Source organism: Achroia grisella, unplaced genomic scaffold (genome assembly GCF_030625045.1).
Source record: "Achroia grisella isolate CSIRO2021 unplaced genomic scaffold, CSIRO_AGI_Agris_v1 utg669, whole genome shotgun sequence".
Lineage (NCBI taxonomy): Eukaryota > Metazoa > Arthropoda > Insecta > Lepidoptera > Pyralidae > Achroia > Achroia grisella.
Window position 1 is genome coordinate 746,053 of NW_026712988.1, and position 27,934 is coordinate 773,986.

The 27,934-nt window shown below is 33.4% G+C and overlaps 1 protein-coding gene across 1 annotated transcript; it reads left to right on the forward strand.

Annotated features, from left to right (window-relative positions):
- Window positions 1-27,902, forward strand: LOC131849922 (uncharacterized). The gene is made up of 7 exons (XM_059200052.1): window positions 1-70; window positions 10,261-10,607; window positions 18,522-18,661; window positions 22,577-22,752; window positions 23,386-23,575; window positions 24,110-25,321; window positions 27,757-27,902. The coding sequence occupies exons 1-7, from the start codon at window positions 12-14 to the stop codon at window positions 27,841-27,843; spliced, it is 2,211 nt and encodes a 736-aa protein (XP_059056035.1). The 5' UTR covers window positions 1-11; the 3' UTR covers window positions 27,844-27,902.
- Window positions 27,903-27,934: the final 32 nt, after the last annotated feature.

Below are 27,934 nucleotides of genomic sequence, written 5' to 3' on the forward strand. Positions count from 1 at the left end.
ATGTAGTGACAATGAAATTGTTTATGTTTTTGTTACTGGCCAGTTACACAGTGAAATGTGAGGATACGAGGTATGTTTATTTTTTTTTATTAATTTCTTTTTTCTATATTAGAAGTTTTATAAACAATAAGAATAGAAAAAATATATTATAACTAAATGTAATGTATTGTATTTATGAAATATACTCATTTTAGTATAACGATTACGATTAATTCAATAATTTAAAATGAATTAAGATGAATAATTTCGTAGAAAAAATAACTAAAGTTATTTTTTTAAAGCTATTATCTAGAAAAATGGACGCATTCATAATATATCATATTCATTTTTAAATAATATTATCTTACTAATAATAAACAAAATTAATAGAATAGTTTAATTTATTCCAATATACGTATAGAAATGACATAATTGTTTATTATATTCTGACAAGTTCTTACGTAGTTAAATTATATATAAACGCACAATTAAGGTTCCTTTGTCTCGTTTTGGCACTACAGCAAAAATTATTTTTAAATTTCTTTTTTGGCAATGTCTCTACTTGCTATAGAAATAATAATACATTGTCACAAATATTTTTTTATGTAATTTTTATGAATGACAATGATATATGGTAATAGAGAGGTTTACGATTGTTTTTCGTATGTTTGTGTACTTGTTAAACTAATACATATAACTCAATCTTACTCTGTAATAGTAGGACAGATAAGATAATTCATAATAGGTCTGTGGTAATACTGATTTATAAATAAATTTATATGTATATGACTATACAGAAGACAGATGAAATATATATATAGAAAACTAACCTACAATTTCTGTTTATTTTATATTTGACATTGACAAGATAATGGTAAATATTCCAAAATATAATTAAAAGTGTGTACTTAAATACTTATTAATTTAATTCTTGACATATTTTAATTTGATTTCTTATATTAATATTATTTATATATGAAAAAGTTATATGTAAAAGTAATTTCAATATATATACGTAAAATAACTTAATTAAAATAATAACGAGTCAGTACATTTCTTACATACATATAAGTAATTTTGTATTGGCAAGTCTTGTTTACATGCCGTTGCTAGGCAACCCGAGTTTCGCAAGTCCGAGAGAAACAACACAGTAACAAAAATATATTCTGTTGCTACAGTAATAAGGTAGCAATTGCTTTGATATATAGAATGACCATTATATAAAGCATTGTTTGGTTTAAAAATAGTCATGGATTTTGCTTATGGTTGCTTTGTACATTGTTGTCGCGTACAAATTCTACGAAATACTCATGCTTATTTAAACGTTTTTTAACTGCATACCGTCACGCCTATGTCCCATTAGATGTAGGCAGAGACGAAGGAATGCCAATGGAGCTGATTGAGCTCCAATTTATACTTCATTTTGCTACGGTTTCCCCTGTCGGTATTTGCGTACATTCACACTCGAGTTACCTCTTTCGTTATTCGATTTTTCGTTAATGATTATAAATCCGCGGAGTCTTGTTCCTTTGCCTGTTTATTTTTCACTAAATTTTAATATTATTTTGGCGGGAAAATTTATATTTTCTTAGTGAAATGCATAAGTACGCTTGAGTAAATTAGAGCAAATTATTTTAATTTTATCAGTAATATTTTTTCTCTAAAGGCTTATATTTAGACATTTTGTTTATTTGTATTTTGTAATTGTTAGCATAAGTTTCTCCAAATGTGCATTGTTACATTGTTACATAGATTATTTTTTTTAGTTTTATTTATCCTTATAGCAAAAGGAAAGACTATGTCCATACAGCCGTCTAAATTCAATTCAATTTTGTTTAATCTTAATAGAATTCGATGTTAACTCTGGAAAACTGTATTAATTACTGTACAAATATGAAGAAGTTTAAACGTAGACTAGGCTGTACGGTCTAAGGATCTTTGCCTGTTCCATCATTGAAAAGGAGATGGACGAATATGGGAAAAAAATGTATTAATTACTCTGTGCATATAAATAGCGGGAAAATATGACTGTAATGTATTTAGAATAATAATTATTGGTGAAATCTTGTAAGTGTTATTTATTTACTTATTTATATGATTGCTAGTGTATATAACATTTAAAATTAAACTAAATCTGAACTAGGCCGAGCCTGTGACATAGGTACTGGATGAAGTTTAAAACTGTATAGGACTAAAACTTAACATTTAAACTAATTACTTAAGTTCTAAAGGTAGCTGTTGAGATATAAGATTATACAATATGGCTGCCCTTCGTTGTAGGTCAAGGGTGAACTCGGCCGGGCTTCAAAAGGCCAAGGGTAACTTAATGCATCGATTTAGATAGCTTTAACGGTTATAGAACTGCCATCGAGTAGATCAAAAGAGATATTTATAAAAATAATAATCTCAGGACAATTCACACAGCGCCATCTAGACCCAAGCTCAGCAGAGCTTGTGTTATGAGTACTAGATAACTGATATATATATTTAAACTCGCCCGGCTTCGCCCGGGTGTACATGTATTGTATATATAAACCTTCCTCTTGAATCAGTCTATCTATTAAAGAAAATTGTTTCAAAATCCGTTGCGTGGTTTTAAAGATTTAAGCATACATAGGGACGGACGGACAGCGACAGTGACTTTGTTTTATATTATGTAGTGATACATTAGATTTTTTTTGTAAATATGTTTTATAATTAATTTAATATCCCTGAATAATTCAAAGTGGGTTTTTGAACACAGCGTCGTCTAGTGAAATGGTTTATTTACATTTTTTTTTATACGGAAGTCTATACATATAAATGAAATTGGAGTGTCTGTTTGTAATATTGAAATAACCGTTTTTTACTACATGCATATGAATATAAATACGGTATATACGCCAAAATATCATTTTTTACAATTTTTGTCTGTCTGTCTGTTTGTTACGGCTAATCTCTGAAATGGCTGTATCGATTTCGACGGGACTTTTTTTGGCAGGTAGCTGATGTAATAAGGGGTAACTAAGACTAAGTACTTTTATTTTTGAAAAATAAAGTTAATTTCCACTCGGACGAAGTCGCGAGTACAGCTAGTAGTAAATAAACTGAAAAATACTAAATAGATGATACCGTTGTAAACATGATTTTTTTTACGAAATCTGACCCAGATTACTGTAATCAATAAGATATGATTCTAATGTTGACATAAACACAAACACAAACCAAATTTCATGTTTCTAATGATAACGTCGATATGACGACCTCGATTGTCTAGCGGTTTAGTAGAACGCCTCATTTCCGAATGTCGCGGGTTCGATTCCTCGCAAACATTTGTATTCATAAGTATGATTGTTTGTATCAATCTGGATGTTTTCTATGTATTTTATGTATGTATTTAGAAAAATAACATCTATGTATTTATATCAGTTGTCTAGTACCCACAACACGAGCTCTGGATACACGGTACAAACATTTGTATTCATGAGTATGATTGTTTGTATCGGTCATTCATCATTGGTCATTCATGAATGTAGCATTAGTATGTAACGGAAACATATGCATGATGACTAGGGCCCTCACAGGACACTGCAAATTAAACAAGCATATGGCTAAACTAGGTCTATGCACGACAAGTATCTGCAGATTCTGCCAAACTGAAGAGGAAACGCCACTACCCATCCTATGTGGTTGTAGCCCACTCATGCATAAACGAAATATCTCCTTTGGAAAGTTTACTCTCTTTCCCGAGGAGATAAAAACGATCGCTCCTAAGAATATCCTTCAATTCTTGTCCCTGACGGGTCTAGGCAGCGAACTCTCAAAAAGGACGAGCACAATAGATCTATGTAGGCCGCAGTGCTACAGGTGCTACACATCTGACAATAGGGGGGAAAGTGGATTGTTAGTAATGTGGACTGATCGTCTCATTGCTAGCAATGTACCATGTCAGGTTGACCTCCACGCGGTTCCCCCTGGAAACCATCGTGATAAATTACTGGTAAATTTGTCACGATGGGCTAACTGACCTGACCTCATGTTCATCTTATCATCCTCCACTGGTGCCCCGCCAGCGTAAACCATTAGCGCAGGCGGGTGTAACATTCCATTATCATCCATTGGAAAAAAAAAACATCTGACAATAGCCCAAACAACCCAATTAAAAAAAATTGTATCGGAACAATTGTATGCATGAATTGAAACGTGAATGACGAGAAAAAAAATTACGCACAAGCTGTGCCCGCAATTTCATCCGCATGTCATTTATAGCATATGCGTTATTCTGATGTATAAACTAGAATATTGTAAAGTTTCATTAAAATCCGTTCAGTAGTTTTTGCGCGAATGTGTAACAAACATCCATCACAAACTTCCGCGTTTATATTAGGTGAATAAACTATATTTTTTATTTCAATTTGTAAGTGTAACAAACAATCTTAATATTATCTATATATATAAATAAAATTGGAGTGTCTGTTTGTAATATTGAAACAACCATTTTTTACTACATTCATATGAATATAAATACGGTACATACAGCAAAACAACATTTTTTACAATTTTTGACTGTCTGTCTGTCGGTCTGTTTGTTCCGGCTAATCTCTGAAATGGCTGGACCGATTTTGACAGGTAGCTGATGTAATAAGGAGTAACTTAAGCTACTTTCATTTTAGAAAAATAAAGTTAACAGCTAGTCATCCATAAAAAAGTCACCATTACTATATATCCCTTCCACTCTGTCCCCCCCCCCCCCTTGTTTGTTTACTATAAAACTCGTTCATGCAGAATAATCAATTTGCTATATATGGAATAATTATATAAGCCTACGTGTATACACAAGGTCAATGGAGTTTGTTCATTGCGGAAATAGTATCTGGAGCGTAGGCGACACGTTTGTTACGGTCCTAAGTTCGATTCTCGGCACATCTGACCTTCTTGTATAGAAATTTTAAGTTGTTGTTTATGTGGTAAATAAAAATGTTTTTTTTTTCTAAAACGATTAGATTTCTGCAGTATAGTGACTGCAGTGAGATGACCTAGTTAGCAATGTCGATAAATAATTATATATATAATAATAACTAGCTGTGCCGGCAAACGTTGTTTTGTCTTAAAATAAAAAAAAAAAATTAGGGGTGGACTACCCCTAACATTTAGGGGAATGAAAAATAAATGTTGGCCGATTCTCAGACCTACTCAATACGCTCACAAAATTTCATGAAAATCGGTCAAGCCGTTTCGGAGGAGTATGGGAACGAAAACTGTGACACGAGAATTTCATATATAAGATAATATCTGTCCAAAAATCTTGGAAATCGATGAAAATGATATAACACCTGCCATGTAAATTAAAAGGCTCGCAATAAGTATACACACAGACACACACACACCTATAATAATAATAATAATCTCAGGACAATTCACACAGCGCCATCTAGTCCCAAGTTAAGCTAGCTAAAGCCTGTGTTATGTGTACTAGATAACTGATGCAAATAAATAGATATATTTTGTTCCTTGAATATATACATATTATACATAGAAAATAGCCAGACCGATACAAACAATCTCATGAATACAAATGTATGTATCGTTCGAGGAATCGAACCCGCGACCATCGGAAGCAAGGCGGTGTTCTAAATTACTAGACCACTGAGTCTCCGAATAAGCGGTAGATTTAAAAAAAATAACTATTCAAAAGTGCTTAAATGAAGTTTATTTGAATAAATGATTTTCTATTCTATTCTATTCCTATTCTTACTTTATTCGCTACATACTACACTTATAGGTATAATATTGTTACGTAAGTGCAAGCCTATTGAAATAATTACAAGTGCACAAGTTCGATGCTCCGTTACATCACACTCAAGTGTGCCACTGTTGATGTAACGCAATAAATCAAACGATCACAATCGAAGACTCGCAGAGTCTGCATCTATACATATAAACTAAATTGGAGTGTCTGTTTGTAATATTGAAATAACAGTTTTTTACTACATGCATATGAATATAAATACGGTATATACACCAAATTTTTTTATACATTATTTGTCTGTCTCTCTGTCTGTATGTTTGTTCCGGCTAATCTCTGAAATGGCTGGACCAATTTTGACGGGACTTTTTTTGGTAGGCAGGTGATGTAATAAGGAGTAACTTAGGCTACTTTTATTTTAGAAAAATAAAGTTAAATTCCAAGCCGACGAAGTTGCGGGAAATAAAAATAGAATAAGATCTTCATTGAAATAAATTTAATATAAGCATTTTTGAATAGTCATATTTTTTTATTCTACCATTCATTCAGAATGCAGACTCATCACAAGAAGAATGACTAAGAAACTTGCTTATTTGTTTTTAATTATCTGACTAAACAAACAATTGTTTATTTATCTTGAGATTGGTGTATACTTTAAAATGCCCCGGTGGTCTAGCTGTTGGTCGCGGGTTCGATTCCTCGCACGGTACTAATATTTGTATTCAAGTGTATGGTTGTTTGTGTCGGTCTGTGTGTTTTCTATGTATATTATGTATGTATTTACAAAAAAATATCTAAGCATTTATATCAGTTGTCTAGTACCCATAACACAAGCTCTGCTTACAGTAGCACGAGACGGCTCTCTGTTATTTGTCCCTGGTTAAAAAAATGTTTATTGATCTTCAGATTGGCGTACACTTTAAAATGCCTCGCGGTCTAGTGGATTAGCACACCGCTTTACTTCTGATAGTCGCGGGTTCGATTCCTCACACGGTACGATTGTATGTCTGACGGTAGATTTGACATATCATAGTCTGTAATAGACCTACATGAACAAAGATATTTTGAATTTGAATTTGTATATGATGTATGTATTCACAAAATCTGTTGTTCAGTACCAATAACTCTATAGATAATGTGTATAAAATTTATATTATTTCATTGTGTTATTTAACACGGATAGCTGGCCTTTTTAATGTGACAGATGTGGCACTCCAATAGCCATATTGTCACATAATTCAAATTAATATTAATGTATTAACACGTAATATGAACTGAATTAATTTAAATGTATGTAAGTAAGGCGAGTGATATATTTGTGGCGAATATACTATCATCGTGCGGCAACACCGTTGCCTAGTTACGATGGGGCAAGAAGAATAACAAGCCTGTCATTCGAGACCGAATCACTTTCTTGTACATACCTATATATTCATTGTAAATATTTCGTAATTATAGAATAGAATAGAATAGAATAGAAAATCATTTATTCAAATAAACTTACATTGAAGCACTTTTGAATAGTCATTACATTTTTTAATCTACCGCTCGTTCGGAAAGCTGTCTCATCACAAGAAGAACGAGCAAGAAACTTGCGTGTTGCTCTTTTAAATAATTTTATTATTACTTTACATTTTTAAGTTTAAGTGTGTGAATACAAACCACCAATTAGCACTAATTCTATTAAATACTCAAATAGAAATAATATTGAATATATAACCAACTGGTTAAACAATTAATAAGAGGAAATCAGTCATAGTGATTAGAGCAGACCAGTCCCTACAAGCAGCACCCGTTCACGAGTATGACGGATGAGCCAGCCATCACTGCGCTCGACCATATTTTAGGGAGCCCAATGACCCGGCCCACCACGCCGCCACAAGTCTGGACATTTTAGTGAGCATGACTACTCAAAACACTAGACTACTATAAATATGTACATAGCAACAATCTGGACTCATCATTTCACCTCCTTCTTTCCCGCTGCTGCTACAAGAACACAACATAAACACAAATAATAGCGGTAACAATAAAGACGCTAAATATTTATTAGGTTACCAAATATTATATGAAATCACGCAATATTTTGATAATATATTGCACACAATATGTTTTGTAATATTATAAATAACTGCACTAAATAACTCTGTCTGTCTGTCAAGAGCACTTTCACGCCAAAAGCGTTAGCACTAAACCGATTTAAATTATATTTGGTGTACAAACAGTCTAAATCCTGAGAAAGGACGTTGGCTACTTTTTAATGCGCAAAAGGGTTGTAAGAGGTTGAAAGGTTGTATGGAAGAATCGTCATTTTTAAAGCTTGAAACTTAGTTTTTAGGATGTTGATTAAATATAAATAAATATGGCATTCCAAGTTAGTAAAAATGTTACTTTAAGGAGGTAATAAAATAGGGGATGAAAGTTTGTGTGGAAAATCGTCGTTTCTGAAGCTATAACGATGAAACTTTTTATATGAAAGACTGCGCGCGCCGTCCGCATTCCCGCGTCCTTTGATAGTGTGTAATTAGTACCTTCTTTAATACTCAGTCTTCATTGTAAAATATAATAAATTATATATTTATACTAGCTGTACCCGCGACTTCGTTCGCGTAAGTAATGAAAAAATATTTAACTCAATTAATACAATATAAGTCAAATAAATAAGTTTCATCATTTTAGCTTAAAAAGTGATAAAAAATAAAAATAAATATTTAATCAATAAGCTAAAAAACATAGATTAGGGTAGCTAGCTTAGTAGATCTACCCTTTCAATCCTCTTGTAACCCTTTTTCACATTAAAAAGTAACCTATGTCCTTTCTCAGTATCTAGTGTATCTATGTCTGTTTCAAATTTCAATATAAATCGGTTCAGTATTTTTGGCGTGTAAGCGAGACAAACAGACAAAGTTACTTTCACATTTATAATATCAGTAAGGTATTTAATAAACTAACTCTAAAAATACAAAGAAAAAAGTTTAATCGTTCTAGCTTCCACAACCACACAAACAGCAAATTTCCACAATAAATTTCATTCCCTATTTTATTTTACTACCCCCCCTCTCCCTAAGAGTAAAAATTTTACATACATTGAATGTCATATTTATTGACATTTAAACAACAGCCTAAAATGAGTCTCAAACTTCTAGTTTTAAAAAATGACGATTCTTCCATACAGCGTACCATTGCAACCCTCTATATTTATACTATATTAGCAACAGCTAAAGCATATCTTACAAAGCAAGCTGCTTAGCAGGTGATACAGGCAGTTCTGAGGCACCAACGCTGGCGACATTTTTCAAACTCGACCACTATAACCTCTTATCTGCGAAGGAGCCGATTATTAGACTCGGACACTAAAACCCCATCCGTGGAGCATCTAAAATTTTTTAAACGTCAGTTTATAAAAATTATGGATACTCCACAGATGGGCCTAAACTCCCATCTGTGAGAAATCCTGTAATTGGTCTCACTGATGGGGCTTGAATATCATTTTGACAGGTGAAAGATTAAATTATGCAATTAAAAAGCAGGTATGTTAGCTCCGTAAAAGTAACCGAAACTATCGGATATCCGACATAAAAAAATATTCGTAACCGTAACCGAATCCGAAATAAAAGTTCCGGATAATATCGATAGGGGCTGATACATAGCTGTGCTTAGCAGAAGGCGTTACGGCGTTATCTAAGAAATCTAAGAATTTTCTTACCTTTATTTTTTATAACTTGTGAGTCGTGGGTATATAGTATATAGTAAGAATTAAATGTTTCAAATGAGAATTTCTATTAATTTTTTATCCTTAAAGAAGAAGGGACTTTGATTGTTCAGTGTATGATATACAATAGCTTCATTAATTCTACAATTCTAATCGCATTCTAAAACTGACATTGTGAGAATATAAGCATTAAAAGTGCTGATGCTTGAGATTGGGATAATAAATCCCAAATTATAGTGTGGCGACTTCGTTGTATAAAAAGCTAGTCGCAAAGAGATTTTTACAAGTTAAGGAGTAAGGAACTTATTTATCACCAATGATATAAAAACGATCAATGATTTATGCGTGATATTTTTTTAACATATTTATTTGTACATATAAATACTAATCTATTCGAGTTGAAATTCAAATATGGCCGCATTTGCATTTTTTCTTCTTAGCTCTATAATTTTATGCAAAATAAGTGGTTAGATGGTTACAACAAAACAAAGAGAAATGTGATTGTTTTCTGTGACAAAAAATAAAAATGTTATGGTCGTCTGTGTTGTTTCTAGGCATAAACAAGAAACGTTATTTTATTTCTAAAAATTAAGAATGAATTTTACCTAGTTTAAATGAAGGGCGGAGCCTAATTGAGACACGTTATGTAGCCATTTAATTGGCTATTTGTATTTTACTTTTGAAATTCCTTAAAATGTCAATATCCGTAATCGAAATTATCCGAAACTAACGCATCCGTATCCGTATCCGTATATAATAACCATTCCTATATCCGAAACCTATCCGTATCCAAAATCATATCCATAACATCTCTAATAAAAAGTATTATTTGTTGTTATTTCAGTTACTACGTAATCCAAATGCCAGAAAAAAACCCACCCACCAAACTCCACAAGAAACCGTTTCGAGTTTACTGGAACGTACCAACAATGCAATGCAGATCAAAGAAAATCCCATTCGAAAACCTACATGACAAGTTCGGGATATTGCAAAACAAAAATGACAGTTTCCGGGGCGAAAAGATCGCCATTTTGTACGACCCGGGCCTTTTTCCCGCGCTTTTGAAGAACGAAACGAGCGGTAGATTCATATTTAGAAATGGCGGCGTTCCCCAGCAGGGGGACATTGAGAAGCATTTGGCTTCGTTCAGGAGTGTACTGGAGCAGAGTATTCCGGATCCTAATTTTAGTGGTAAGTTCTAAAGTATAAAACAAATTTATCTTAAATATTTATTATTTAAGTGTCCGTAGCTTATAGATAGGTAGTTGTTTACCAACAGATGGGCTGTATGCATATTTGCCACCATAGCTGTATATTAAAAATCTTTTACAAAAAAAAAATAATTTATACACAAATAAAAACATAATAAATAAATAACCGTGGTGTTGTGTTACAATCAACACAGCGCCATCTAGTTTAGTTCTTTGTAAATTCCTACACTATATACATAGAAAACACCCAGACCGATACAAACAATCTAACTCACGAGTACAAATGTTTGTACCGTGCGAGGAATCGAAACGGGGACCGTCGGAAATAAGGCAGTGCGCTAAACTGCCAGACGGGAGACCGTCGAAAATAAAAAAAAAAATTGGAGTGATTCAAGAAGAAGGTTTATGTATATAATACATGTACACCTGTACAAAGCCGAGGTGAGTAGCTAGTAAAAACAAAATTAATAATAAAAATAATAATCTCAGGATAATTCACACAGAGCCATCTAGACCCAAGTTAAGCTAGCTAGAGCTTGTATTATGTGTACTAGATAACTGGTACATATACATAGATATTTTTTTTTGTAAATACATACATATTATACATAGAAAACACCCAGACCGATACAAACAATCATACTCATGAATACAAATATTTGTGCCGTGCGAGGAATCGAACCCGCGACCATAGGTCGTAAAGCGGTATGCTTAACCGCTAGACCACCGAGGTCGTCAAAATAAAGGAAAGTATGTATATATGATGATAATATCGCCAGTTAACTGCTGTACGCCGCGGCTATTAAAAAAAAACAAGATGATACTGAAATTAAACAGGTTTAAACAACACACAGAAATCACCTTCGTTTTAAGATCACCTTAAGATCATAATAATGTTATCACAATATTTGCAGAAAGCGGTACTATTTCGGATGTTTATTTATGAGTATTTATTGAACTAGCTGTTACCCGGCTTTGTGCGCGTTTATATTAGTCAACGCATATGATGTTAATGGTAGAGGGAGAACAATATATGAAACATTTATTATTATTATAATTATATTAAAACGTGAAGCAGAAACTTCGTAGGTACCCTATTTCCGCGGACGGAGGAGTATGAAATTTCGCACAATTTTACAGACACGGACAACAGAATGCCAATATTTTTTTCAAAACCTTGCACACACTATCTCTATATGACGACCTCGGTGGTCTAGCGGTCTAGCATACCGCTTTACGTCCGATGGTCGCGGGTTCGATTCCTCGCACGGCACAAACATTTGTATTCATGAGTGTGATTGTTTGTATCGGTCTGGGTATTTTCTATGTATAATATGTATGTATTTAGGAAAAAAAAAATTATCTATGTATTTGTATCAGTTGTCTAGGACCCATAACACAAGCTTTAGCTAGCTTAACTTGGGTCTAGATGGCGCTGTGTGAATTGTCCTGAGATTATTATTATTATTATTACTATCTCATATTTGACACATACACACAGAAGTCATATATATATATATAATAATATTTTCAGGGTTTCTTTATAAAATAAACTAAAATTTCTTTCTCTATAAACAAAGAAATGTTTTATATAATTTTAAAACACTACAATTATTTAACACTGAAATAAGAATCACATATAACTCACCTGTAAACAAAGAAACGACATATAAAGTTTATTACAATTATTATTCAACTATTACTGTCTTTTTATAATATGTTTTATATATACGTATAATTAGTAAAAATCACGGGATCTTACCACGTTTTCTATTTATTTGCTGAGTTCCCGATATTTCGGTAGTGTTTCAACCACCATGATCACGGGTAAACTGAAGAGCAGCGGGTAGATGGAAAATGAAATCTTTTTATGGGCAGACATATGACATATGACATATGAACTACACCAACCAAAAGTATTAACATCAGAACGGCATTATATCCCAAGAATGGTTAGAGAGGCCATTAAAATACAGAAATATAAAAATTTCAATCGAGAAGACGGCTATAGGCTCTCTAATGCCTGGAATCCAGTGATTGGTTTAATTAAACAAAAACAAAAAACGCGATCAAAAAGTGTATTAAATGTACGTAAATATACTGTGAGTACGGTTTGCCGAGATGAATATCGAGCGAGTTCCAGTAGTAGCAACAAACGAAGACGTGTGAAGGTAGACGCATATGTCTGCCCATAAAAGATCCCGTGATTTTTACTAATTATACATATAAATAATGACCGCGTCAAGTTTAAAACAGTATATGTTTTTTCTATAACCTTATTCACGCACACTTGTTTTTGCACGATCCATTTTTATGTTATTTCTATTGACAGCTCCCTTTGACACTCCTTGCAATCAACAGCGCGAAATGCGCCAAAATTTGAATTTATATATATCATTCTTTTGTTCATTCCTTCATTCGTTGACTCGTTTATTCGTTCATTCATCAATGGCCCATTGAACATCAAACCCATATTTACCTAACTGGTTACGCCATTTATAACATTTTTATTGTAACAATTATATATATTGTTATTTCGCTGGTCTGTTGTATTTGCAGTCAAGGTTTGTATATTTGTAATTTAGCGGGTAAGTATGTACCTGTAAAGTGCGCCTCTGACGCGTCACTGCGAGAGCAATTGTGCATCTGAAGTGAATACTTCGAAAACTCTCTGATTTGTACAATCAACCGCCGTGCACGCTGCTAAAAGTTAATCTCGAATTTGGACAATATTTTTGTGTTTTGTGCTTATATCATTGTGATCTGTGCGACAGCCGTTTAGAGGTGGTCTCCAGGAGTACGAGCCCAATATATTGCAGGTAACAAGCCTTGAATGTTTTAATCAGTCAACGAATTAACATCATATTTCTGAACCAGCGACCGCGCCCTACCGCATGGTGGTGAAACCTTATTTGCTATATTTTTCCGCAATTTCCCACCACTAACAATATTATATAAAAAAAAATTATCTGAATACCTCCGGCAGTTTTTACGTGAAACTTTAACATATAGACAGACAAACAGACACTTTTTCCACGTCACGATTTACGATACCGTATATATATATATATGTATATAGAAAATAAAGAAGATAAAGGTAAATAATATTTATGTATGGTGGAATGTGTAAACAAACCTCAATTGATTATTTGTTTAATATAAAATTTAACGGCATTGTCTAGCGGTTTACTAGCCCACTTGTGTATACAAACGATAGTGCGTTCCAATCTAGACGATAACAAAATAGTATGTATCAACAATGCGTTAGTACTTTATTTTCAGATGCAATAATCATAAAAAAAATCAAGTAAGTTTTCATTATTAACAACTGTTCCCCTGATAAACGATGTTTTAACATGGTCACCCATCCAAACCACAACCTTGCTTAACCTCGATACAGTTTGCTAAGTAGAGATCGTAACCGATTATTATTGACACTTATTTGACCTCTAATATCCTCTTGCTTTGTACATCATTACTCGACCTAGATTCTAACATCAACAATGACTATGTAAATACCCTTATTATTCTACAAAATTGTATATAGTTAACATTAATTATATAAAAAATAGTGTTTTATTTTTTAGCATTTACTTATTTCCATGGCGACTGATTTAATCTTATTTAATTACTTAACCAGTAGAAGAAGAAATAATCTTTATTCAAATAAACTCATTACAAGCATTTTTGAATAGTCATATTTTTTATTCTACCACTCATTCGGAACGCAGATTCATCACAAGAAGAATGAGCAAGAATTTAGTGTGTTGCTCTTTTGAATAGATGTTCTTTTATATAAATAATTACACAATAACAAGTGAGAGGCGTTAATCAACATAGAAACCGCTACGCACTCGTTCTTAGTGCAATCAGATAATTTTAAGTGTTGCTACAAAAACGTTATTTGAAACTATGCCTTTTTACAAAGGAAATGTTTTAAACATTTTCAAGCAGATTTAGAACAATTGGTTACTTATATATTTAAAATTTAGACCCTAATGAATTAGTGCTAGTTGGTAGTTTGTATTCACATTTCAATATAAAAATGGAACAACATTTATTTAAAAGAGCAACACGCTAGTTTCTAGCTCGTTCTTCTTGTGATGACACAGCCTTCCGAATGAGCGATAGATTAAAAAAATAAGTATTAAAAAATAATTAATTATAAAAAAAATAATATTAAAAAGTACATAAATTTAAGTTTGAATAACGAACATTTATATATAGATTGTTTTACATAATGGGAATATAAAATTGTTGTTTTTATTATTTTCTATGCAATTCCTTCATAATTTATCACCGTTTAATACTTCCCTGGACTTCCACGAATATTTCAAGTCTAGAATTAGCTAATTCGGCCGTTCTCGAGTTTTAGTCAGACTAACAAACAGTAATTCATTTATATATAGATATTGTTTTACATATATGACATAAGTCAATATAACTTAAATTGTCACGGTACAAAAGAAGAGGCGCACAAAGAGGGTCAATCGAAACCATTGTGGCACAGCACTGACAGGGCCCAACATCTTGTTACGTGCCGCAACACCGACCACGGCAATGTACCTATCCCGCCTACACTACGCTACCAAGGAACAGGACATTGTTGACTACATCCGGACGAAAAGCAACCTGACATTGAGGGTGACGCAGTTGGAATCGAGCCACAACGCGAGCTTCAAAGCGTTCGTGGCCCTGGTCCCCACCAACATGCTGCCCACCTTCATGAAGGAGGACTACTGGCCGAAGGGGGTGGTCTATCGGCGCTACCGTGGCAGATTGCCGTCGTCAGTGCCGTGACCATAGAGACAATTTTATTTTTCATATTTTATTATTATTTCTTATGTATGTTAGTCTATAAGGTATTTATAATATGGGCCATGTAGCCTGAATTAAATAAATAAATAAATAAATAATATTCTGCGACGATTTCTGTGCCGTTTCCCTTTGTTCATCACGACACGTATTGATCTCCTTCCTTCTCACTAACTTCATCACTTCATCATCCACTGGTGCCCCAACAAATAATACCGATAACGTATGCGGAAGCACTATTCCATTGTGTATATTAAAAGTCATACTATAGAAGTTATTTACAGGACTCGAACTTGTGACTCAATACAAAATTTCCGCGGCACTGGCCTTGCTCATTGAGAATGCTCTAATTGTTAGTTACTGGATATTATGATTTATGATTACTTGTCTGGTATTACTCCGCTTGTATATACACTATATATTATATACTAGCTTGTACACGTGGCTTCACTCGAATGTTTTTTTTTTAATAAAAAGTATCCTATACTAATTCTGTTAGGATTCACATCGATATTGTCGAAAAATCGGATATTTTAAAAATATTAAAAGAAGGTAGTTTCATTATTACTCGGTATCGTTAAACTAGTTGCGTATAACCCCACTCATATCTTCTCTGTATAAAAGGGATTGTTTTTGTATCGATCCCCCGTCCAATTCAAACGGGGACCGATGTTACGACGGCCTGAGCCGAGGTTCGAACCCCTAGCGGTGCCCTCAGACTAAACTCGTATCCGTCAGGCGAGAGTTGGCCTTCAGCCGCTCCATAAGTCCTTCATTTAGTTTGGTGTGCCATCTGCACTCGCGCCCTATGGTCCGGTGAAGCTGTAGTCTAGCTGCGGCCATCACCATTAGAGGTATATATACAGATTCCAATTGATAGCTGGCAAGAAACTCAACTATTTTTTTTCTATTTTTAATAGCAAATTTGCATACATTGTTTACTAATATAGTATAAGAAATCAGGTGGCAATAATAAAAACAGTGAATCGATACGCAAGCCGTTTATTCAAAGTTCCTCCTTGTTCTAACTCCAGCGCGTAACTAACTAACTTTCTGAACCGATTACCCCTTTTTAAGAAAAAGGGTAGTCATTTCATTCCTTTGCTCTATCTATCATTACACTACAATTATACAAAATAGTGGAACATATAATACTTAAAATGGTTTTAGAAAATACCATAATTAATTAGCATTTCCTTGTAGATATTGTATCATTATTACATTTTTATAATATAAATAAGTTATGAAATAAACACGAATGTCTCTAATCTAACTAATTGTAAGATGGCGCTGTATAGTCAGTACAATACTTGATAGTTTCCTATTTAATCATTTCATAAAGATAATATATAGACATATAAATTATGTCTTACAATAGGTAACATCTAACATTGAGTGAAAATCCCGTGCATGAACTAATATTGCCATGCACGCTCGTCATTCAAATAATCGTTTAGTGAGTAATAGGCTTTGCTCAATAAATAAAGATATAATTCTATTGGTGCAATAAAGAGTTTATAAATAAATATAAGATAGGAATAATCTTTATTCAAATATATTTAATATTTAATATGAACACTTAAATATATACATTTTTATCCTCCGATTGAGTGATGCATTCGGAATGCAGGCTCATCACAAGAGCTATCAAGAATGCGTGTTGCTCATTTAAATAAATGTTTTTAGTGTACAAACCTGAACCTGTTAATCAGGGAATTCCTTTTAATTACGCAACATAACGGGCACTGTCTCTCACTAGGACATGTCAGTACGTCAGCACAATATAATTTAATACGAGGAAAAAAAAAATATATAAACCATTGTAGTTTTATATATTTTGTTGAAAGCGCTAAAAGCAATAATTAAAAATATTTCTAAGGACGTAATTATAAATTACAAATTTCGTTCATATATACATAGTTTAAGTAAATGATTACCAAATATGGGGAAAGGGAATTGTTAGTAATGTGGATTGATAACCCCATTGCTAGCAATGTACAATGTCAGGTCGGCCTCCACGCGGTTTCCCCTGGAAACCGTCCTAACAAATTCCCGGTGAGCTTGTCACGATGGGCATGACCTGACCTCATGCTCATCTTATCATCTTCCACTGGTGCCTCGCCAGCGTAAACCGTTAGCGCAGGCGGGTGCACCATTCCATTATCATCGAAAAAAAAAAATATAGTTTAATATATATATTTTTGATATGAAATAGTTCCAGGGTGCAGCAGAAATTTAAAAAATTTAGGTATACATATGTCCTACAGGTACACAAAAGTTTGACGTTTGACTTATTTATACGTCCCGCTCGGTTAATAGATTAACAAGGATTAGGCATGCAATAATCAACATAGAAACCGCTACACTCAGTCTTTGTGCAATCAGATAATATTGTCAGCGCTATGAATTTTAAGTTACAAGTTGTCTATATAAAAACATAATCATCTATACATATAAATAAAATTGGAGCGTCTGTTTGTAATATTGAAATAACCGTTTTTTACTACAATTACGGTGTATACACCAAAACAACCCTTTTACAATTTTTGTTTGTCTGTCTGTTTGTTCCGGCTAATCTCCGAAATGGCTGGACCGATTTTGACGGGACTTTTATTAGCAGGTAGCTGATGTATTAAGAAATAACTTAGGCTACCTTTATTTAAGAAAAATAAGATTAAATTCCACGCAGACGAAGTCGCGTGTACAGCTATTAATTAATAAACTTTTCTATTTTACACAAAGAACCTTAATAATGTTCAAACTTATAATTCAAATAAATTATATTATTTAAATTATTAACCGGGTCTTAAAACGAATTTTACTACTCTACTACGAATTTTACACTAGCCGTGGTCACGAGCTGACTGCGTAGTCAGCTCGTGACCGGCTAATGCAACCTAGTCGAAACGTCGAGAGAGGTAAATACCTTTATTTGCCATAAAATATTCGTGTTAAGACCCGGTTAATAATTTAAATAATGTATATTAAACACGAAAGTTTAAAACTAACTAAATAAATTATAGTCGAATTTCGACCACTAGGTGACCTAGTCCTTATAAAATTCATCTTCGATTTCCAGGAGTCGGTATCATAGACTTCGAGTCCTGGAGGCCGGTGTTCAGACAGAACTTCGGGATCCTCGTGCCGTACAAAGACGTCTCGTATGAGATTGAGAAGAAACTTCACTGGTGGTGGCCGAAGGCGTGGATACAAGCCGAGGTACATCATGTCTACTACTTTATGACGAGCATTTGCCTCCGATCGATCCCCCGTCCGATTCAAACGGGGATCGAAGTTACGACAGCCTGAGCCGAGGTTCGAACCTGACGGTGTCCTCTGACTAAACAGGGGGGAGTTGGCCTTCAGCCGCTCCATAAGTCCTTCCTTTGGTTTGGAATGTCATCTACACTCGTACCCTATCGTCCGATGAAGCTGTAAAGTCCAGCTGCGGAACATTATTAGAGTAGTCTGAAAAAAATTACCTTATTTCCGGTGGCCGCAGGTTGATGGCCGAGTCCTGTAACGGTACAAACATAAGTATGATTCTTTTAATCAATCTGAGATTTTTCTATGTAAATTATGTATGTATTTACATTAAAAATGCAGTAAGTATTTATATCAGTTATCTTGTACCCATAACACAAGCTCTGCTTAACTTGGGACTGGAAGACACTGCGTATATTGTCCATTAATATTTATATTTTTTCTGTGTCGGTCAAATTTGAAGTCACGACCTCTTAGGAGTAATTAAGTGTCGTAAACCACTAAGCCATGACGCCATTAATTTTTATTTTTTATACAGCCATAATCAATTGTGATAAAAAGTCACTAAATTATATATATTTTGTGATAAATTTATAGCATCTTAGTTGTGTTGTCATTTGGAATCAAATTTCAAAATACAAATCAAATTCAAAATCATTTATTCATTAGGATATTTTTATAGTAATTAATATTAACGTGCAAAAAATTTTTATATATTTTAATAGATAAAAACTATAACCTACTATTCAATATATAAATCTAATTCAAAGAACTGGCGTAAAAAAAAAACTCAATTGAATTACTTTGTTTTTTAATTATTTTTTTTTAATTTATTTACAATGTATATGTATGTATGTATTTATTCATCTTACTTAGATGATATTACAGATTCTTATGATATGTAAAATCAATAAGATTCTACGTATTTCTTAGTCGTCTTATCGGCTGTACTAATTAGGGCAAAGCTTACGCCTCATCAGTCATTATGAAGGGCTGAGTGATGATTTAGAATGTTTGTAATGCGGTCTGTGAGTCAAACGATGACACAACATAAGGTTACTCAGTTTGAACGCTAAAACGCCCATGACGATATAAATCAGGTTAATGTTTAAAACACAACTAACCATGCCAACCAGTTTATATATGATAGATAGATTCATTCATTCATTCATTCATAATTTAAGAGCTACGCTCTACGATAGATGGATAGATAATTAATTTAATGCCAACATAGCACATCATCATCATCATCTGCTTCTTCCTTATCCCATTTATTTGTGGTCGGCGTAATATGTTTAAAACACAACTAAACATGCCAGTTTATATATGATAGATAGATAGATAATTAATTTAATGCCAACATAGCACATCATCATCATCATCTGCTTCTTCCTTATCCCATTTATTTGTGGTCGGTGTAATATGTTTAAAACACAACTAACCATGCCAGTTTATATATGATAGATAGATAGATAATTAATTTAAAGCCAACATAGCACATCATCATCATCATCTGCTTCTTCCTTATCCCATTTATTTGTGGTCGGCGTAATATGTTTAAAACACAACTAACCATGCCAGTTTATATATGATAGATAGATAGATAATTAATTTAATGCCAACATAGCACATCATCATCATCATCTGCTTCTTCCTTATCCCATTTATTTGTGGTCGTCGTAATATGTTTTTCTCTTCCATTCATCTCTGTTCGCAGTCATCCCGTTATTTACTCCCTTTCTCATCATATCATCTTTCACACAGTCCATCCATCTCTTTTTCGGTCTTCCTCTACCCTTATAACCATCCACATTCATATGTAACACCGTCCTTAGGATATGATCTTCATTCCTACGCATTACATGCCCATACCACGATAGACGATTACTCTTTAACCTCTCCGACATCGGTGCCACTTTCATACGAGTACATAGCACAAATAATACAAGTTACAAATTAACTATTTACGACAGAAGAATGAAATAACAAGTTTGTCATTCGAGACTGAATACATATACATATATTTGTACATATATCAACTGTAAATATTTTGTTAATATACTCGTACATAATGGAAATAGCAATCACTGGACTTATCACTTCATCTCCTTTCCTGCTGCTGCTACAGAGAACACATAAACGTAAATCATAGCGGTCCCAACATAGCCGGTAAAAATATAAAAAATAATAAATACATACAAACATGTCATAGGAGGTGCTTCAGCTCAGTCGCAACACCAAACGAATTGTATATAGTATATGCGTTCCGGTCTTTCAAGAAGGAATAATAATAATAATAATAATAATAATATATTTATTCTCGTATTATATTAAGTTCTCTTCTTAAAAATTTTAATATCGTATCGGTTCGGAAATACCATTGCTAGAAGGTGATTCTACAATGTAGTTGTGCGTAGTAAAAAGTTTCTTGAAAAACGCACGATGGAGGGCCTATATCATACAGTTGATTATCCTGATGCTGGTATATTAGTTTCTGGCAGGCAGTACGACGGTGACATTCAGCGGCTGCTATTCGAACCATTCCTTATCATATATCATAAATTTATATGTAAAACGTTTGCCATATAAATTAATAACGCTATAAAAAAATAGGGGCTGATGATAGAAGGGTGAAAATTTAGGATTTTATGTATTTTTGTATGTTGTATCCTAAAAAAATAGAAACTAAAAATTTTGTCTATAAAATAAAAAATAAAATTTAGGGATGGACTACCCCTAACATTTAGGGGGATGAAAAATAGATGTTGGCCGATTCTCAGACCTACTCAATACGCTCACAAAATTTCATGAGAATCGGTCAAGCCGTTTCGGAGGAGTATGGGAACGAAAACTGTGACACGAGAGTTTTATATATAAGATATATATATTGAACTGTAAATTTTATAAAATATCAGTTATATTTTTCATAATGATGATTTTTATAAGTAATGGGAGCTGCCTGAAAACCTATGCACTTCATTGAAATTGTGTTTATATCAGAAACAGCTGAGGCAGCTCCTGTTGACAACTTTGTATGTTTTTCTTATTCTTATACTAGCAAACCTGTCCACGCGTTACTGTGACTAAGGTTCTTGAGTAAAATAATATTGCGACTATAAATTGAGATGTAAGCTATCCTATCTTTCAAGTTGGATCAAATTACACACAATGTGCAAATCAAATTTGCAATCGGTTCAGTAGTTTAGGAGTCCATTGTCGACAAATAACGTGACACGTAATTTTTATATATAAAGGTATGCTTATTCATATATTAATGTTGTAACAAGCACTAATTATGATGGACGACTGAGGCTTTGAAGCCGGCTACCGCAAGGGAAACCCCAAGTAGCGCCCGTGACTTTTGACACGGGTGTAGGTTTAAAAGGCCCTTTTAGAATGCATTAACACTCACCTTCACTACTTGCAGCTTCCCCCAGGCCCAACTAAGACCGGGATAAACCCATTTCTAATACAATTCACTTTAGTATCCAAAACACAACTGGCACGCTCTGCGCTCGTCGACTGAATGCCGCGGCTCACGCAACGAAAGAGGATTATTCAACTACCGACCTCCGTATTTATAGACCAAAGTCAGAGTAGTAGGTTGATCTATAAATACTAGATGGCGCTATTTACAATATTCGTAATAATCTTTACATTGGGTACTAAAAACAAACTACTTCTTTTAATATATTTTTAAAATATCGGATATTTACTACAAAAATAAACAATTGTTAGATATATCAAGTCTATGTCTAGTAAAAGTATGTATTTAATAAAATATATTTTTAAAAATATCGGATATCTTCTACAATAATGATGTGAATTCTAACAATGTCTACAATTACCTATCTATCTATATAATTTCAGGCGAAGCAGCGCTTTGAGCAAGCAGCCCGTGCTTTCATGCAGTCCACGTTGACCCTAGCAAAGCAGATGCGCCCCAACGCTCTATGGGGATACTACGGTTTCCCATACTGCTTTAATATGGCCAATAACAACCCAACAGAGAGTTGTGCTAACAAAGTTCCGGAAGAAAATGATAGGTGAGTTTCTATCACTAATGTTTTTAGAAAGATAGAAAGAAAAAAAATATTTATTCAGTACTTTTCAACAGTGTAACAATATAAACAAAACCAAAAACGAAAATAAGACGAAAAATTATTAAATGTGTATATTTAATTATATCTACGTTTAATTTTATTTCATACTAGCTGTACTCTTGGTACGCGTGGAATTTAACATTATTTTTCTATAATAAATGTAGCCTAAGTTACTCCTTATTAGATCAGCTACCTGCCTGCATTTTGTAATGTCCGTATTCGTATGTATAAGGAGTAATAAAACGAAACTAATTTATCTTATATACAAGCGTATATTCTCGGACTGATTGCTTTAATTAACAACTCTATTTGATATGGTTACTTATATATATGCTAAAACTTGTTTTCATCTTTCTCGAAGTCTTCTCGTCTTCAGCAGGTTTTCTTCAGGGCCGGGCCAATTTCTTGTATTCGTCTTTCTCAAAGTTTGTTTCGCCTTCTGGAGGTTTCCTTCAAGAGAGTGCAGCATGTCCATTAGGACATTCGAAATTGGATGTCTCTCTTGAAGAAGTTGGATGCTGTAATCAGCATCTAACCTCATGTTTCAATTCTAATGATATACTTTTTTCATTTCAGTGTATATTGGCTATGGTCAAAAAGTACAGCACTATATCCGTCTGTATACAGCTCAAAAGATCTGTCAACGCCGCAGCTAGCTGGCTTAATACGTGGAAGAGTGAAAGAGGCTGCAAGAGTTAAGAGAAATGGGATTCCAATATTACCTTACTTCTGGTTCCGATATAGAGACGGATCTTATCTTAAAAAGGTAGGGATTTTAATACAATTTAATGCTTACTACTTAACTGTAGAGGGTTCTGTACTAGAACGTGTATCTAGAGCTCCAGGCTCCTACCAGATTTGACTGGGCAGGAAGAGAAACACGAACGGTGAATGTTGACCTACGTCTACTAGGAACCCCTTAAACCTACACCCGGGTTACAAGTCCCGGGAACTCCGCGACGTTTTCCCTCTTTGCCACACGATGGACCCGGTGAATAAGTGCTAAGAATTTCATCCCGTAGTTATGCTTACAGACGTTGATGTTAATTAAAATCTCCTGTTAGTACCGAATTTAGTCTAAACCGAGAACTGACAATAAAACTTTACTATAACTGTTCCTCTGTTTTGACTCTAAATAAGTATAGGTCATCAATTCCCTTGGTAAATTTTTGTAATCACTTTTTATTCAATATTAAATAACAATAATATCCTATAACGATACTAAGGCTGTCAATTATTCGATGTTTTGTGTAATTAGACATTACAATATTTTAATGAACTCGTATTTTGTAAATTCCAGGAGGACCTTGATGTTGCACTGCAAACGATGTACAAATCTAATGCGTCTGGTTTCATTATATGGGGCAGTTCCAACGATGTCAATACAGTTGACAAATGTCAAAAACTTCGTAACTACATAGAAAATGTCATGGGCCCAGCGATAGCAAAATACACGAAAGGCGATTCTAAAATTGAGAATGATATACTTCATGATTATCATGAGGAATTAATCGAAACTTCTACAAATAATAGTACGACAACCACAACCACTTTTAATCCGAATTTCATAGAAATTGATAAAGATATAGTAACAAATAATTTGGATTCAGTAACGCCTGACCCTGAATTCCATTGGGATCCCCCTGAAAATTACACACAAGATTTAGAACAGTATGTTAAGGAAGAATTAATGAACAATACAATATATCATAACACGAGTAGTGAGGAATTGAGTGAGTCAGAATTAAGCGCAATAGATATAATAATTAATATATTAACTGATGATAAATATAACAGAAAGAATAATACAGAGACTGATAATGCAATGCTTAGTAATAGTGAAAATGAAAAAGGTGATATAGAAATATTTACTGATGAACCTATTATTAGTACTCTATCTTATAGTACGACTGAAAGTTCTAGTGAATATGATGTTGAAACTACTACTGTGATAGTAGACTTAAGTACAAACGATAGTATAGAGAAACCAAGTAAAAATTATAAAAAAGGAATGCCAAAATCCAAAGCTGAAAAAAGTAATGAAATGGTAGAACCTGAAACAAGTACATTAATTAACAATTATTATGCATCTACAATAAACAATTATTCTGATTATGAATCTACAACTTTAAATAATATTCTAGATGATGAATTTTTATATAACAGTACTGATGATACTTACATATATGATGATTTTAGTACCACAGTCGCAGATACTACAACGCAATCATTACTAGTTGAAATAATAACAAATAAATTTAGTGATAATGAAAAACTTTTATCTAAACAGAAAAATAAAGATGTATCTGAAGATACCGTTATTTTAACAACAACACAAGATTATACAGTTACAACAGAATCAAGTACAAATTACAATGATATATCAACAACAGATGATATAACTATTGAAAATATAAAAGAAGAACTGTCTGGAACTACAACTGAAGAAAGTGACGATTTCTATGCAAATGATACGGTTGCATTTAGTACACCTACAGCTTTTGTGGAACAGGTGGTTGTATAACTAATACTATGTGTTGTAAATATTGTTATTTAGCGTCTTAAAATCGGTTGATGATTTAAGTACATTAATAAATTAATGGCTTCATTGATGATTCACAACAATTTCAATGAACATTTATTTAGAAATTTAGAAAATTTCGCAGACCAGCTTCTCAACTTATGTTCTTTTATAAGTAGTATAGTATAAGAAATATTTTGATATTTCGTCGCAGAAAATTGTCAGCCTATTTTAGACTCTCTAATCACAATTAAGCATGGGTATTTATTTCCATTTGGGCAGAAACTTAACATCATTTTTCTACCTAACTAGACGTTGAATAAAGTTGTCTGCGTGGATACTTCTGTCCCACCTATTTCAGCCTATATGTGTTACATCCGCGCCCATATATTCTTTAGTTGATGCGAGATTTATGCGGCAAGGTGTCGATGTGAGGTAGTGAAATTACAGCATACTGAAGCATGAATGACATTTCAGCTAAAGCAAAGCTTGATGGTTCTACCACGGGCATCAAATAATTGCCTTTTAGCATCAGATGGACTGTCAGCTAGTTTGTTATTCTTGTTCCACAATAAAGAAACTTCTTCAATTTCTATAGCATTTAATGCATTTGAAAAAGTGAACTTGTAGACTATTTTATTACGTTGTTAAATTTGGTAAGAGATATAAATCTCTGAATCTAGACTAATTAAAGTCTTATTAATAGAAAATATACTAAATTTAATGCTGAAATTGTTCATTCCTTTACTGCTTTTAATATTTGATCCATTGTATTTACTTTGTGAAATTCATGGTATTTGATATCATGACCTATTTTTATTATATTTTAGGCATTTTTACTTAAAATACTAACTTTCTCTTTATCTGTTTAACTTAATTAGGTTTCCTTGTTAATAATAATCTACACCCTATCATTAATAAATTTGTTATATTGCTTGATTGTTAGTTAATGTTTAAAATTTTATTTTTTACTCTATTTCTTGTTCGTAACTAAACACTGTGGTTTATGATATGTAGATGCCGCAATGTAATTCCTATATTCGAGTTGAATTAGATGAATCTAATTTAGGACAAAATAATCTCAGTGTAGTTTGATTCCTAGGTTACAGAAGTTTCTAGAAATATTATTAGAATCTGTAGATGCAAATTCAATTCAGGAAAATATTTGCCATCAATAAACTTTTGTAACATGTAAACCGTACAATAATGCTCTTACGAAATATCTATCTTTTAGTACTAAAAGACTACTTAGTACCGATGGATGTTCCTCGTACTGAAAGGCCTATCTTTCGTAACTGAAAGACTCCTCAGTACTGATCGAAGTTCCTCAAAAGTCTTCTCGTCGAGATTTCTCGTTGTAGCCTATTTCCAATTAAAATTTAGCAATTTTTAGATGTATTAGGACATCAGTTGCATTTTTGTTCTTTTATACTTGCGTCATCTGCCTTTAACTATGTGTATACTAACTTATTAATATTTATGTTAATAACCCAAACAAGTTGCGATTTTTTAACTTGCGCAAGTTTAATACAATAGTGGCCCTCTGCTCAAATAATGTCATCACTAAATAAACTATTTTTTATTGCAATGTTTAAGAATTAATCATAGTTATATCTCAAGTATTATCATCTGCTTCTTCCTTATCCCATTTATTTGGGGTCGTCGTAATATGTTTTTCTCTTCCATTCATCCCTGTTCGCAGTTATCGCGTTATTTACTTCCTTTCTTACCATATCATCTTTCACACAGTCCATCCATCTCTTTTTCGGCCGTCCTCTGCCCTTATAACCATCCACATTCATAGCTCAAGTATATGATTTATAAACTGCCAAATTTCATACTCCTTTTTATGAAGTTTTTGCTTCACCAATTTTAATAAATATCTTCCAATACATGCGCAAAATATCTTACAAAACTTGCGCAATTTTTATAAATATCTGATTCACGTATTAATTAAATAAAATCTTCCAACACATGTTCAAGTATACTTGAGCAAGTTCGAATATAGAAACTGTAAGTGTGCCAAATTTCATACCTCCCGGCCGTGCAATTTCCAAAAAGGGGTACAAAGTTTTTGCTTCCCGTATCAATCCCGATCGATCCCCCGTCCAATTCAAACGGGGACCGATGTTACGACGGCCTGAGCCGAGGTTCGTACCCCTAGTGGTGCCCTCAGACTAAAGTCGTATCCGTCAGGCAGGTGTTGGCCTTCAGCTGCTCCATAAGTCCTTCCTTTGGTTTGGAGTACCATCTGCACTCGCCCCCTATCGTCCGGTGAAGCTGTAAAGGCCAGCAGCGGCCAAGAGCATTAGACTAGTCCGAAAACATTAAATATCTTCCAAAACATGTTCAAGTATACTTGCGCAAGTTCAAATCGCAACTCGTATGACTCTTATAGCTTGATGTGTTAACATTTGTCTGTGTAGATGGCCGGATCTGCCAGCAGGGATGCTGTCTTCAGCTACTTGCACTTTATCTCTGTTGCAACATATCTCATAATCTTGCCTTTGTGATACAGAATCCATTCACTTTCTAATTAACGTTGAATATATTTGATCTGTGATATTATTTAGTGTATAATTGTAAATATAGTGTAAGATATTG

Bases quoted from the DNA above. Each gene is read 5' to 3' on its own strand.
- LOC131849922 (XM_059200052.1), top strand. From the start codon at position 12: ATGAAATTGTTTATGTTTTTGTTACTGGCCAGTTACACAGTGAAATGT. The intron at 18,662-22,576 runs GTACATCATGTC...ATATAATTTCAG, and splicing joins AGGCGTGGATACAAGCCGAG to GCGAAGCAGCGCTTTGAGCA. The intron at 23,576-24,109 runs GTAGGGATTTTA...TGTAAATTCCAG, and splicing joins ACGGATCTTATCTTAAAAAG to GAGGACCTTGATGTTGCACT.